The 16,468-nt window shown below is 37.7% G+C and overlaps 1 protein-coding gene across 1 annotated transcript in view; it reads right to left on the bottom strand.

Moving 5' to 3' along the window:
* The window catches only part of LOC139738294 (uncharacterized), a 150,763-nt gene that overhangs the window by 120,296 nt on the left and 13,999 nt on the right, over positions 1–16,468 (bottom strand). The window contains exon 4 of the mRNA XM_071648935.1: positions 12,336–12,425. Coding sequence (XP_071505036.1) covers positions 12,336–12,425 — 90 coding nt within the window. The remainder of the gene's footprint in view (positions 1–12,335; positions 12,426–16,468) is intronic.

The raw sequence follows: 16,468 nt of genomic DNA on the forward strand, positions 1-16,468 counted from the left end.
AGGCCATTGTCCAGTGGAAGAAGACTGCCTATTGCCACAAAAATGCACATACAAAAAAGCGCATCACGAAATTGCTGATTGTTGTGCAGGACTGTCTGCGAAGGGTAGGACGATATTCCCAGGCATATATTGATATCTAACACCAGTTCATATGACTGTGACGCACATTAAGACAAATCCTATCCCCCCCCCCCCCCCCCCATTGCCTAACTGGTCATCGGATTGCAATTGGTAGAAGATAGGTAGGCACATGTGGTGTAGTTTCTACACAATTGCTCATATTGTACCAATATGTGATGTCATTTTCTGCAAAATCCCATCAGGAACACACAACAAAAGACACTTTCATTTTGCTGCTGCAAATATTCTCTGCCCAGACAGCAACCCAATTTTAGACAGACAGTAGACATTATGTCTGCCTCATATTCCTACAATTGTAAATTACTCTAAATAGCACCAAAAGAAAAAAAAAGGGAAAAAGCAGTATGAGCAGTAATCAATATTCTCAGTCTAGCATGCAATCTCATCTATAGACAACACAAAAGGCAATAGAACAATAGATTGTTTGGTAACTGGACAAATTTGGGAATGTAGAAATCGGTGGGGTACAAACATACATGAAATTGACAATGCAACAACATGAATAATGCAGGGCTCACAACTAACTTTCTTTTTTTCTGTCTGGTAGCCCATTTGGGCCACTAAAATCTTTACATCTGACATTTTGGTGGCCCAAAATAAGCAGAAACACAACAACCTATTTTGAATTTCAAGTACCAGATTAGAACAACAAAGAAGTCTTTTTTTTTTCCTGTGAAATATGGTAGCCTGATATAGATTTTTAGTGACCCAAGACTACCAGGCCACTGCTAATGTTGGGTCCTGGACTGCATAATGGTACCTCAAGGGTTACCCAACCTCAATCTAGTTTCACAGTGTTCCTTTAAAACTTGACCTTGGTTTGACAGATGCACATTGGTGGTAATACATGGTCCATACTTTATCTATGTGTCATGCTGTCCTTGCCCACGCACTGACTACCCTGAAAAGAGTGGGCTCGCATAATTGATCCTCACGCAATGACACCCTATGGACAATGCACTGCAATTACTTGATATCTAACCCAGATACCAGTCTCCATTTAGGCCACACCACATCACCCTCACTGTAACATGGTTCCAGGCATTACATTCTGGTGTCCTCTCCCACTGCAGACTGAGACATGCATACACAATGATACACACACACACACACACACACACACACACACACACACACACACACACACACACAAACACAAAGACATTCTTTGACTGTCTGCCTGTCTGTCTGTCTGTCTAAAATATAGTTCTTTCTCCCAGCCCACCTCCCCACCCCTCTCTCTCTCTTCCTGAGTTGATGTTGCTGATTGCTGTCTTAAAATTGCCAATCCATTTATGTTTGCTCCATTGGCCTCTGTTAATTCCATGTTTGTACCTCTCTTTTGCATGTATACACTCAAGTGTTTGTACATTTTGTTAATCAATCTGCAAATTCACGTTCTTTTCTCTCTCCAGATCTTTTTCTATCGTGTTTTTGCCCTGCATGCTCGTATGTCAGTCTCTGCTTGTCATTTGCATTGGCAATACTAAATCTATCCTCAGTTATATTTGATAATTGCCTTAGTTATATATGCTTTCCCTCTTTCGTATCACATCTTTGGTTTCTGCTATTCCTCCTGGACACATACATACATCCTACGCCACTGAGGAGAAAAATGTCTGGGTCTCTTTGGACTTGTTTCTTAACCCGTTGAAGACTGGTTTAGAGTATACCTGGGCAGATGTCTATGGGAAACGTGTATTATAGCAAAACCAGTCCGTCCTCAACGGGTTAATTCAACCTGTGATTTTATTTTCTATCTCTCCCTGTCTCTCTTTCTCTATCTCTCCCTGTTATATCTCAACTTCTCTTTCAAAGCAATAATGTGTCTCAATTTTTAAGGTTCTTTTCTTCCTCCTCTGTCTCTGTCTAAATATCTTTCATTCTGCCAGTTCCTAAATCTTCTCCCATATCCACTGCTGTATTGATTTCCACTCGCCTCTTGTCTTCTTTATCTTATCATCATTATCAAAGTTTGTACCTTACTTTGTCCATATTCTCTACTTCCTCCTCTTATCTCTTTTGCTGTTTTTTTTATTCCTTCCATATTGATGCCTCTTCATCTATTCATCTCTCTTTTCAAACTCACTGATGTCTCCCTTTCCATCTCCACTCCATTCTTCCCTCCCTCATCCCTCTTCCCCCCCCCCCCCCCATTCTCTCATTCTCTCTCTCAGCAATGAAGGCCGGTTCAAGGGTATAATGAGTAGTGCGATACTACCGTGAAGGCAGCAATACACACCTGTCTAGACAAACTGTCTACACACACACACACACACACACACGCACACACACAAACACACTGCACACTCACATGTGGTACACTTGGACACTGCATAGATCAGTATTTAAGCATTATTGGGCCCGTCCAGACGAGTAGCATGAGTAGCATTTATGCACCATTTACAGCTAAGCCGAGTACATGTCCCTAATCATCATTGTTTAATGACCTGCACAGTTATTATTCTACCCTCTTTTTTTCACCTTCATGGTTGATTATGTCCCATATAAGTATGGACCAATTCATTCACACAAACACTTTACAATATAGGGCCTACTAGCATGTTCAAATATCACAAGGTTGAAAAAAAGAAAGAAAGAAAGATATGATAACAATTGTTAACTTTTGTCTGTATCAGCTTCACCCTTTATATCCCAACATGAATACATCAGAATAGTGGATAGCCAACTTTTTAAGTATTGTGAAAAGTATGTGATATGCCAGTAACCTGGTGCTTACAGGAAGCAGAAATATACCACACAGGGGAATAGGTACATCTAGCCTCAAAAAGGTGAAGGTAAATATTACAAAAGATAAATGCCATGTTAATTTGAATATCTTGTTCTCATCAATAGCTGAGTATCATTGGTCTTGAGATTGACAGGTGTATCCTTCTATTTTGATTTTGTTTATTAGATAATTTTTATTTGTTTTAAAGTTTGTCATGCACAAAGGGTGATATATGACCTCACAATATTTGACATTTAAAATCGATGTTGCTGAATTTATTTGCAAGAGTCTTGATGTATGTTCTGAAGAATCATGATACCAAAATAATCAGGATGATAATAAACATAGGTGTGAACAAAATCGATCTAATCTTTAATATTTCAACTTTCCCAGATTTAGATATCTGGGGGAATTTCATGAAGCGTTCGTCCAACAAACTTGTCAGACATATTTGCTTTCAGCCAATCGGATGCAAGGATTGCAGTAGCTTATAACAGTTTTGTCAGAAAAAAAAAAGATCTGATAAAACGCTTCATGAAATGCCCCCTGGATGAAGGCTTCATAAGTGGCAAGCACCAAGTCATCTTACTTGCCTTACAGCAAGTTTCTGTTGCCCTGGACAAGAGGTATGTGGTGTCTGTAGCACCCTGGTGTGCACATCATATAGCAGAGATGATGTAATTTCTCTACTATGGTCTGTGACTGTTGGGATAGGTATGCAACATGGAAGCCCCTATGAGTCGGCTACACAACAAGTCCCAAGAAAACAACAACAAGAACGGTCTTACATGCCAACTGATTACACTCATTACCACAATATGTACAATGATAATACGGTGGTATTCCAGATATGTCCTTCAAACGTAGACGACAACCAGGTCACAACGGATACAATGATACTCATGTTTCGTGCCGCCAGACCGACCAATGCGCACATTGAAAGTACGGATCCGCTTACACAAACAGGAGTGGTGAAAGTATCGGACTGGTCAGTGGAATTTGACCATCATGCATACAACGCCTCATCTCTGTCCCAGCTTTATCCTTTGTAATCTTTTTGTTTGTTTTGCTTTGTAATTTTTTCCACTTTATCTTGTTTAACAATTAAATACATATTAAAGTGAAACTTATCACTGGTCAAATTGTGTTGATTCCTGCTCCACACCTAAATCGACATCTAGTAAAAATCAGTAATCTAGCATTTTCAATTCAAATTTATAATTTTCCTTCTGTGATTCTCAGAACTCATGATCAATTTGTCTACAGATACTGGGAGATATTATGAGTCAACTTCTATCGAACCTTGCTCCAAAATTATATTCAGCAACAATAGAAGAAGTGAACGTTTTTGTGCAATTAATCTCCAGGGCTCAGTCTTGTTGGAAGAATTCCATGTGATTGTCATCTTACTGATAGTCAACATATCACTTGTAATAGCATGAAATTCCTGCACACAAAATGCAGTGAACAAAATAATTCCCTTTCATTTTCTTTTTTTTTTAGCATTAAATCAAAATAAGCAACAAAAAAAAAAAAATAATCGCAGGTAATGTATTCCTTACAATTATCCTGTAAATGGAACTCTGTTGTAATATCTATCAAGTGTTAATACAGCAAGACCTAATTTACCAAGTGAGATATATCTAAGACTGAACAGCATGAAGTCTGTGGCACACATTTTGAAAATATTTCTCTACAAAGGATGAACAAGTACCTCAGTCATTGTGATGTAAGTGAAGTATCTATATATCAAAATGACTTGATGTAAGGCTGAAGATTAAACAAAACAAAAAGGGGCAAAATTACAAAATATATTTCATGAATATCATTGCACATCAAACCAATCAGAGAATTTCTAGCATTTCACGTTAAATATGGCCGTGTGTATATCACATAAGACACACCATGATGGAAGAGTAACCGGCATGTTCAGAGCAGCTGTTGGGTCACTTCAGTTTAATGCAGCTGTAGCTCTCTTTCACTGGTTTGAAACAGAAGGCTTAAAGATAGGATACAATATAATTCAACTTTGATATTTATTGTTGTTACATAGGATACAAGGATGCAGAAAATGGGTGATAACACAGATGAAACTCAATAAAGCAATACCTCCCTAAAATGTACTTGACACTCTTCTGATTCCAAGCAATGGCATCAGCATGAAATTCTTTATGGGCAGACTTGGATTTGGTATTAGATGGAATTGATACAAGAGACATCATTTAAACCCTTAAAGGGAGGTTTTCCAGGTCAGCTGAGAAATATCACCCTCTTTGTCCATGGAGAAACCAGCACTGATAGCTGCATAAAATACCCTCACGAAGCCCCCAATATGAGATATGAAATCATTGACACAAATTCCATATTTGACGTGGGGATTTAAATTGCTGCCTTTCTTGTGACTCACGGCAAGAAAACAAAACTCGAATCCGACAACAAAGGCAGATCGTGCGGTTGCCCGACCCAAGACTAGTCATCACAGCACAGAGCAGCAGGCGTTGCAACGATTAAAACATACGACGCAGGTACGGCATGTGTTTAGGCTGATCTAGGGACCCTGTTTCATCAAGCAGTCCATAACCATTGTTACTTACAATAATTATGGTTACCATGGCTGCAAATAGGTAACAGCTTTGACGGGTTGTGAACATCTAAAGCATCTGTCATGGTGACTTTGGGTAGAAATTACAATTATTGCTAGGGTTCGGCACAAAACAAAAATCCCTAGGCGCTGTCCATTACAGTGAAAGTATAATGTATGTTAAATGAGAGATAGTACCAGTATCTCATGTACAAATTGTATGATGAATGTTACTATGGCAGCACCTGGAGGCAACCACTCAGCCATGAGAATTTTAGATATTACCATGGTAACTGTAATTACTGTGATGTATAAGACAAATACAAACTTTTGCTGAAACAGGCCCCAGATAATAGTGCTAATTAAAGTGCTTCTTTTGGTAAAACTCAGACAGGCCCATTTCCCCCCCCCCCTTTTTTTTAAAGAATGCAGCACGAGACTGGAGAAATCATAATTTACTCAAGATTTTCTTGAATTACTTTTTACTGTTACTTTTCAAAAGTGACAACATCATCCATTCTGAAGATACAAGTAGACTTGCACATCACTCTAACCACTATCACTACCATATTTCATAATACTGCTAATCATTATAAGTACCTTTATTTTGACTTTAAACTGTAAACACAGTACAAATACGAATATTCTAAAGTCAGGCACTTTGTAAATAGCAAACTATAACGAGTCATATAGGGCATAATATTCATTCTCACATATTGTAGGCTGAGTTGGTCTGCTCTTTTAACAAGCATCCTAGCATGCTATATATGTAGCCCCTGGGAATGACTTGTGTGAGGCTCCGCCTTCTTTCTCTGTTTTCCATTCCCCCTCATGAATATTCATATGCCCGACTCCTTCTGCCATACACGCATGTATGGGAACCTTACTACCTGAGTCTGAAGGAAGGTTCTTCAGTGGACCCTTACCCTTTGGAATGCAGAGGCATTTTAATCACCCCCCCCCCCCCCCCCATATCTTTACTGACCATCTCTCTCTCTCTCCTTATCTCTATTTCTACAAACAAAAACAAAAACAAAAACAAATCTCTCCTAATACCCCAAATTCTGACATGTTCACACTTCATAGTAGGCCCTACTACATGTACTGTACCTGTGCCAATTCAGTATCTTCCACACAGACAATTCCAATTAGAAAACATAACATAGACACATTGAATAATATAGATAGAAGTATCTGTTTGACTGATGGCATCCCTTTGACATGCCCCTCGCCATATCTCATCACATTATCACTTGACAATGCCTAATTCACATCACTGAACATGATTAAAACTGTTATGATAACAGACACTTTGAACGCTGTGGCAGATATAAGGCTCAGGAGTAATGAAATACCACAGGCAGACATAAAAAATCCACCAGTTTACCTCTCTGTTGGGACATCTGGATTAGCTATTAACTTAACCCGTTGAGGACGAGTCCCGAGTATACTCGGGCAGGTGTCTATGGGAAATGCGTGTTGTAGCAAAATCAAACCGTCCTCAACGGGTTAAAAGTAACAATGATAATGATAATGATAGTTATAATAATAATGATAATAATAATGATAATGATAATAATAATATTGATAATAATAATAATGATCATAACAATAATAATAATAATAATAATGATAATAGTATTAATTACAACAATTGTAATATTATCAACAATAAGGATAATAATAATAATAGTAACAAGAATTATTATTATTTTCTTTAATATTATTATTATTATTATTATTATTATTATTATTATTATTATTATTATTATTATTATCATTATTATCATTATTATCATTATTATCATCATTATTATTATTATCATTATTATTATCATTATTATTATTATTATCATTATTACTACTACTACTACTACTACTACTAGAATCATAATAAAATGAAGTTATCTTGTGCTAAATCCACTCTGCAAGAGTGTTCAAAGCACATGCATATTATTATTACCGCGATCTCTGGATACATTATTTCCTACCAGCACTGAAGAGTGCTCACTCTCCACTCCCTGGGGAGCATTCCAGCCAGTCGCCATTTCACAGGCGCTCACATGCTGATCAACCAACATAAACATTCTCATCCTACCATGTACCCACTTATACTCCTGGGTGGAGAGCAGCAACGTGGATAAAGTGCCTTGCTGAGGGGCAAACGTGTCGTGCTTCGTGGGATTCGAACCCACCAACCCAAATCACGCACATGTGATTCAGAGACGTGCACAGAGCTCTTATCCACTCGGCCACAACACCTTTCAGCAGGTTGTGACAGTTAGGCAAAAAAGAACATGTGATGGACTTTTAATCCACACTATCCACACTATGGATGTAATTTGCTTTGTAAAATTAATCACTCCTTGGCTTCTGTTGTATTTGAAGGGTTTGTTTGCAAAAACCGATAAGTCCATATTTGCCAAATGGAGATATTTGTGATTAAAGGTCAAGAAAAATAAAGAGAATAATAAGAATTGTTTTGCTTCCTTAGACCATAACTTCAAAAATGTACCTTTCTATGTAGTGACCAATATATCATTTAAAAGGTATTATTTTGTACTTTATGACAGAGATCTTACTTCAAAATCTTCAAAAATGGACTTATCGGTTTTTGCAAACAAACTCTTCATTTCTTTTTGATCCCAAACTACAGCTTCCATGTGAATCTGTTCAAAAGCAGGTAATTTTCTACGTACATGAAAGCTTAGATTGCTTTATGAGTAATGACCATACTCTGAATATTTTGACAGGTTTGCTTCTGTTTTATCTCATTTCTTCTCTTTTTTGTGTGTGTTTTCAGGAACCTAGCGATATCCTGTCACTAAAGGTCACACTAATATTTTGTACTCAAACAGATGAATCAAACTTATTATAAATATCGAAGTATAAATAGCAAATGAACATGCATTCCTCACTTTCACTAAAGAAAAAAAAAAGTACTTTTGTTTTCCATGGGTTATAATTCCATCCTCATATACTATTCAAACTTTTCACTCTGGTGATGTGTAAAATTTACAGGGGGGGGGGGGGTAGTGACTATAATCCAAGCAGATTGAATCTACCAATCAGAACAAAAATGACTAAAGGCTGCATTAAGATGTTGGTTGCACATGTGTGGTACAATGGCTCTATGCAGAAGACGCATTGTGCATTATATCTTGTGCTCTCTTGTGGAAACCATGATATGCCATGGATATCTAGTTTCAGAATTTAGAAAAAAAAAAGTTATTCACAGTGTGGTCTTTGCCTGCAGGACAGAAGAAAATAGATCTAATACTGTCCATCATAGATCACAGTTTAAATAATAGAAACATTAACACCACTGAAGGATTATCAGCTAGAGGCTAAGAAGTTATTTTGAATTTTCAACAGAAGTGTCAGACAGTCTGTAACTTCCTACAATCGCTCAGCTCAAGAAATGCAGACAAAAAATAAAGTCCTACATGAACCATACCCCCAAATATTAACAATTCGTACAAATACTGAAAGAAAATACTTTCTGATAAGTATGGTATAGTATTAATATACAGTATGAACCATACAAAAAAATTTGAACAGTTTTTACATATGTATTGAAAGGAAATATTTTCTAAGAACTATGATAACTAGCTTTCCATGGAAATGTATCACCCACGCGGTATAAGAGAATGATGATACAATCATACATGCACACAAATGAAATAAACAGTTAAAAATCATACATACGTAACCACAGCAGCCAGGGAACTCTCTGCAGAAAGCATTCTGCTCAGCAAAATTCTGCGTCTGTAGAGTATTACTGTCCTAGAAATTGTTTTCAGCAAACGAGTTGGCAAATACTGGGTCACTGCCACAGACGGCTCGGCCCACACGCAGGCCTGGGTATGTCGTTTTTCATTTTGCAGAATTTATTGGCTGCGAATGCACTCATCTAATTTGGAGTTATTTCAACGCTGTGCCTGTCACCTCCAGCATTGGTTGATAGTTGGCTCTGAACTTTATCTACCCAGAATGACGCAACCCAGTACTTCCCTACCATTCCCTTGCCTCTTTCAGTTTCATCTGCATGTTCACTTGAAAGCATTTGCTGATATATTTAGATACCCGCCGGGGTAATCATTTACTTTCTTGTTTTTGGAAGCATATTTATAATCCACCATACTTACACAAAGATCAACAATAGTTCACCTGATAATTCTATGGATATCAATATCAGCAATGCCAGATTTGATCAGGTCATTTTTTAATTTTCTTAACAATCCTATTACCTTCTTCCTCTTGCATCGTTATTTCTCGTATCCTTTGAGTTATCAATCTTTAACATCAATCACTATAAAAAAAAAGAGTCTCAAACTAGTTTCTAATTGCCTGTTAATGGCATGCAAGCTTATTCTGGAAATTCAAATCAGAAACAAATTCTTCAAATGTTTTGATACACACTTTTACAGGTCCTATTTCGATGATATGAAATTTCCCCAGACCCACAGTATAAGTTAGTAAAAACATGTTTATTGGTAATTTAACGGATGCAAAACATCCCTTTCAGGATGCACCTCAGTTATTTGAACTGGCAAAGCTATTCCCAAGATATTTAAAGGAGTGCAGTTCTTCTGGTGCACCATCAACAACAACAACAAGAAATGGTCATGTGATGATAATCTGCATCAATTTTCAGAATTATCATGTGATGAATTTAATTGCTGGATTGCTTCTCTCTTCTTGAGGTATTAATCTCTCCGTCTCTCTCTCTCCCTCACCCTCTTTATCCTTCTTTCTCTCTTCTGCTCTCTTCCTCTCTTTCTTTATCTCTATCTCTCTTCCTATCTCTCCCTCTTTTTCTTCACTCTAGCAAATATTTTATTGAGCATACTGCCTTTCCTGACTCCTCATCATATTTTCCTCAAGTTATTGAGTTTGTGTGTTTGTGTGCATGTTTCACTTCAAGTTTTCTTTTGGCAACTATTCAATTTAGATTACTAATCTTTTATTTAACTTTTCCCCTGTAGCTTAGACATTTTAAGAGCTAAATTTATGCAAACTAGAGTAGCACAGTCTAGATCCACTTGCAATAGACAACTGGAAATCAGAGGGGAAAAAATGATATGTTTACCAATTTGATAAAATGCTGATATTTTCAACTCACATCACCGCTCACTGATACATTCATAAATTGCACTGATAGCATAATGAGAGAAATGCACCATTACCAATTTGCATGTGTGTGTGTGTGTGTGTGTGCCTAGTGTGTGTGTGTGTGTGTGTGTGTGTGCATGAGTTCAAATCATGTGTAGTATCTTAAAATCCTCTGCTAATGTAGTTGGTGACCTGTAGTAGCACAGGGGTGATTTAAATGTATTGTATCAGGGTGCTACAAAAGTACAAGCCCAATTGCCCAGGGCAAGTAAAAATCAAAGTCGGGCAAGTGTTTTGGAGCAATGAGAAAAAATGCTTGCCTGAATTGGGCAAGCAAAACGTTTTTAAGTCACCTTTATTTTACAACACTTACATGTATGTGAAGAAGTCCCAATGCAATCCAACACCAACACTCTATTGAACCAAGTTTGTAACTCCGCACATGTGCTGTTTATTCAAGTGATTGTGTTCTTTACATGTGATTTTCTATATCATTTTCTTATGTCTTTGGACTTTCTTTTTGGGCAAGTAAAATTCATGTTCGGGCAAGTGTTCTGCAACAATTTGAAAACCTGCTTGCCCGACTGGGCAAGTGGTAAAAAAAAAAATGTTATGTAGCACCCTGTGTATAATGAAGAACTATAAAACCAAAACATTCACGGCATGAAACTTTCACAAATTGGAGACAATAGCCTTTTTCACAGCATGTAACTTTCAAGAATTGGTATTAAACTGACATTTAATGCAGTGTGTGTAGACAAAACTTTTCCATGCATTGTACTTTTGCAAATCTTGGCTTCTTGTGAAATTCACAAAAGTTTCCTGCACACGAAAATTTCTGGATTTACGGTAAATACAACATCACAACTCAAGTGTAGGATATGTCTACTTTACTAACATTTAGGTAGTGGATAAACATCGATGCAATTCAGAATATATGATATTTGTCCCATGCACACAAAGTACTTCCATGCTTTAAGCAGGATGTAAATGCAATGAGTAATACTATATGAATATCATACAAATACCATACATGTGCATTATAATGTATCATCTAGAATACTTGTACGTACATAATGTGTCGTTAATTAGCAATCAACATTCATCACTATATGGTACATTTGTATATAAACATCATCGGCATTTGCATCCTCCAGACATCACATACTAATTAATAAATCTGGCAGCACACAAATTTGAAGTATCAAAACTGATGCAATTTCACAAATGTTAGAAGGTGAAATGGAAGGCAATATGAACTCTGCTATTCTTGAAAGGTACGTAAGAGCTTCAAGCTCTTTCAGTTTCCTCAGAGCTGTCCTCCCTTATGGCATTTGGTATCTAAATGCACAGAGTGTGCAATTTTTAATTGTCAAAAGTATCCTTGGAACGTCTTACTTTTTTTTACAACAATTATATCAAAATAAACATCAAAAGACAAGGTTCAAGTCCCCACACAAAATGTTTCTTTATGACTGTGTTTTTTATGAAATGTCATTTGGCATACTAGTTTTATTCCGCAATAAGCAATTTTTGTTGAACCCGTCGAGGATGAGTCCCAAGTATATTCGGGCAAGTGTCTATTGGAAACGCGTGTTGTAGCAAAATTAGCCCATCCTCAACGGGTTAATGAGGACATTCCTGGTTTTCCAACCAAGCCCCCACCCCCCTCCCCAACCCCCATTCCTTAATGACGAGGGCAACTACCTTTAAAGGTAAGACAACAGAGACAGCTAGGGTTTATATCCTAGCAGAATTTTGAGTTACCTTTCTCTCCTGGCGGCGCGGGAAGCCTCCAGGGCATCGATGAATTCCTGCGTCTCTTGGGAGATGTTAGAGTCTCTACGAGCCTTACGACTGATGGTTAGTCCCGGCCAGCAAATGATGGCGAGCATGTGAGATGCGGGGACGATGAGACGGCGATGGGGGGCGGCGGCGGAGGTATACGGTGAAAAGGTGGGTGGGGGGGTTGCGAGGAGACGAAAACATGCGGGGTGAGAATTAGTAGACGAGTCATCAGCAATTATACACCTTGGGCTACAGAGTAGGCACAAATTGGACGTGTCACGACGGTATTTCACTCTCGCTGTGTGCGTTAGGAGCATGAGATGTTTTTTGGTCTGCTTGGGGGCTATTACTTATATGGGTCAATGAACTTGTGACTGTAGCTTGCACAGACATGATTATGTGGGCAAACAGAACATAGAGAAGTCATGGCTATGACTAGACAGACTATCAATTTATATTCCATAGAGTAACAGACACCACACATTCCAAGTGCAGCAAAATGCAAATCTGATTACTGTTCTACTGGAAGATATGCCAAGGTCATAGCAAGTTTCATTCTACACTTGGAGTAACTAACCCAGTTTTACTGAAAGTTTCTTATCTACAATATCTAATAGGGCTTTATAGAATGGGTAGCGAGAATCCTGCGATCTGATTGGTCGAGAGCTATGTGTTGATTTTTACTGGCCGCACGCTACGTACGCTGAGTCACAGTGGTAAACATGTTATCGCGCACTTGTAGCAAGAGTACGCGTACTTGTAACAAAGGTTTGCGCACTAAGCAAGCGTTCGCGCACTCAGGTTGGCCATGCGTCCAGTAAATACTGATGCATGGCTGGCCGTGCGTCCAGTAAAAACTGATGCATGCTCGTTTACGGCAAGCCAAAAGGAAATGCATCCAGTAATTTTGTCATCGGGTAACACGATAGAAAAATGGTTTTTGACAAGAAAATCACCCATTCTATAAATCAGATGACGCACATGTCTTTTCGTGCGTCAGTCGGAATATAGTGTGCATGCGGTAACTATGGAATTTAGCCTACACCCACTCGGCTTCGCCTCGTGGGTTAAGCATTCCATAGTTACCTTATGCACACAATTCCGACTGACGCACTCAGACCTGTGCGTCATTTGTATAATACATCCATGCAAGTAACTATATGAATAAGATTAAGTTATATGTATATAAATATATTTGAAGAGTTTGAATGCGAAAACAGAAAATACAATCTTCAAAGTTTTGCATAAAAGTAAGGTCATCATCAAATCATAAGAGAAAAAAATCAATCTTTTCAATACTGTACTTATCATATAGCAAGGCATATTTTTGAAGATATTAAAATTGCCACTTTCTGTTTTTCAGCAGAGTGCCCTACAATCTCATAAATATCTCAAGTTAATGAAAAAGGATATATCAGCTTTTGCATTTAAACTCTTCTTTGAGCCTTTGAGCACCTTTAGACATATACAGTAAGATATATGAACATGCTACATTTCATGATGCAGCCACAACTTTTGAGACAAAGTATGCATGATAACTATATATGGGCCGTGACGCGAGAAAAGGGCCCTTGGGGCATTAAATACCGAAAATGAGTTTTTACCTCCACATTGTGGAAGGAACTCTGACGTATTTAGATATGTAAACCTTTTTCTGAAATTCCAATCCCAAATGACCCCATTATGTCATTCAAAAAAGCATGTTTTGTCCAAATCCTTTCACTTTTTGGTGCGTCTATGCATGTGCACGCAGTAAGCTAGTTGATCTTTTTTTGCGCGTATTGCTTTGTCAAACTTCCGCGCCGTTTTCTGGCGTTTGCGCGCAGCGGCGCTAAGGGCCCTTTTCTCGCGTCACGGCCCATATACTTGTAATTACAAGTGTATATTCTATGAATCTACCTCACATTGCTTTTATAAACTACATTTACTGAGATACAGAATGATAGTTTGGGCAAATATGATATTGCATGCATATGTGCGATGCTAGATGTGCTTGTAACTCAAGCGCATGCTTTTGTACAGTCTGTACCAACATTGCCTTTCGAATGGCCAAAAGATATTGGAGTCAACACTGCACACCTGTAAGTATGTCAAAATGTTTCACTCTACAGTGTATCTACTGATAACTTGGTCTTTGACAGGTACAGTATGTTATGTTTAGCATTGGTGTTGTACTGTGTGAATCTGACAGAAAGGAATACTACTCTTTAATCTTACATTATGTGTAAGAAAATTGCACAGAAGTACTAAATGTTAATTTATAGATATTTGTTTATTTGCAGGGTTTTCTATTCATAATTCTAAGGCCTGGAAAGTTGCAATGGATAATAATGAGAAGAGTTTCATCGCAAAACGAGCTAACTCCATTCTTCTTAAGGTTAGATGTTTGTGATTAAAGCTGCTAAAAAGTAAAGAAAATAATAAGAAAATACAGGATGTTTTCAATCACAACTTCTAGAATAATGCTTGTTATGTCGCAAGTGAGGTATTATGGAAAGGTTTAATTTTATTTTATCTGACGATGGACTTACATGTGTACTTTGAAATGTTTAAAAATTGCACGCACTTATCTCATTTTTGCTTCATGTATTGCTTATACACAATACTGCATTACTGCATTAACAAAAAGAAAAGAATGAAAATCAGGGATTATTAGAAATGAATACAGCTTATGTTGTGCACTGAAGATTAAATCTGAGTAACACTGAGAGGACAATGGCTACGTAAGGCAGGATTAATATGAGAATTGTCTTGGCCATTTTGGCTAAAATGCAGACAGCAAAGCACACTCGTTTTGCTCACTCTCATCACAAGAGGGCAGTATGACAGAAACATATTGTGACCACATAGGGTGAACTCTCCTTATAACTTGGCGAGCAAAGATTCTACCCACTGTAATTCCTTGAAGCTCAAGTTGTTGTTGCTGTTGTTGTTGTTGTTTTTTGCCCCTTTTTTATTTTCAAAAGTCCAAGACTCCAATTTTGGTGTTTTTTTTTCCCTTGCACTTTGTTTAAGTCATACTAGCATGTATCCTAAATAAATGGACAGGCAAAAATATGCATACATATTCAACGCAGTAATTTCTGATAGTAGGCAAATGAATGGAAATTTGATGCTGTGAAGAGCAATCAATCAAACAGCATGCATACATCTATAATTTTTGCCCCCCCCCCATTTCCTCCCTAAAACTATGATGGTCATTTCCCTTGTAGACTTTGGGGCATTTTTTTTTCTTTCTTTCTTTACCTATTTGAATTTCAAGCATGTCAGATTTTATGGAGCATGTTACTAATTGACATTAATTAAAAGGCCAGTTGAAATGCCCTGTCCTCTGGATGCTTTACTGTATCTACACTGTACACTTCAGACCCATTTCTTTTTTAAAAAATTGTGACTAGCTTTCCGATATTTCAGATGTACAGAGGGAAATTATATCAGAGGAAAGGTTAGAGCCTGGTGAATTAGCAAAATGCCATAATGAAGGATTCATTTTTTCTGAGCTTCCATTTGACTTTAACCTGTTGAGGACGAGTCCCGAGTATACTCGGGCAGCTGTCTATGGGAAATGCGTGTTGTAGCAAAATCAGTCCATCCTCAACGGGTTAATGGTGTTATTTCATTTTTTTTTTTCAGTGATGTGTCACTTTTGTGGTAAACTGACACATCTTTAATGCTTTCATTCAAAGATTTCAAATCATTTCAAGCTGTGATATCAACAAACAAATATCACTGAAGTAAAAAAACAAAGTGTTGGCAAATGAAGAAAGCTTGAGGGGGAGGAGGAGGAGGAGGAGGGGGGCATATGATGATGCTTCATTCCTCTCAGTCATCAATACTTGTGTTGATATAAGCTCTAGATGGGAGGTGATACCCCTACCCCTTGCCTGCCATTCTGAAACTAAATCGTGTGGAGTGATTCTTGTGCAAGAAGGAGGCGACATGAATGGCTGGCCTATGATGTCAGCCTTACAGTGTTGTGATAATGGTCCACACCCATATTAGGGGAGTTAAAAGAGCAAACCAAGCTGTGAGCTTTTGCTCTCTTTAAAAAATAGATATGGGAAATTGTAGCAAAATTACCAACAGCCAGCTTCATTGTGAAATAAATGATA

This window comes from Diadema antillarum, unplaced genomic scaffold, assembly GCF_040938485.1.
Source record: "Diadema antillarum isolate AM-2024a unplaced genomic scaffold, OU_Dant_1.0 seq00000733_RagTag, whole genome shotgun sequence".
NCBI classification, from domain to species: Eukaryota; Metazoa; Echinodermata; class Echinoidea; order Diadematoida; family Diadematidae; genus Diadema; species Diadema antillarum.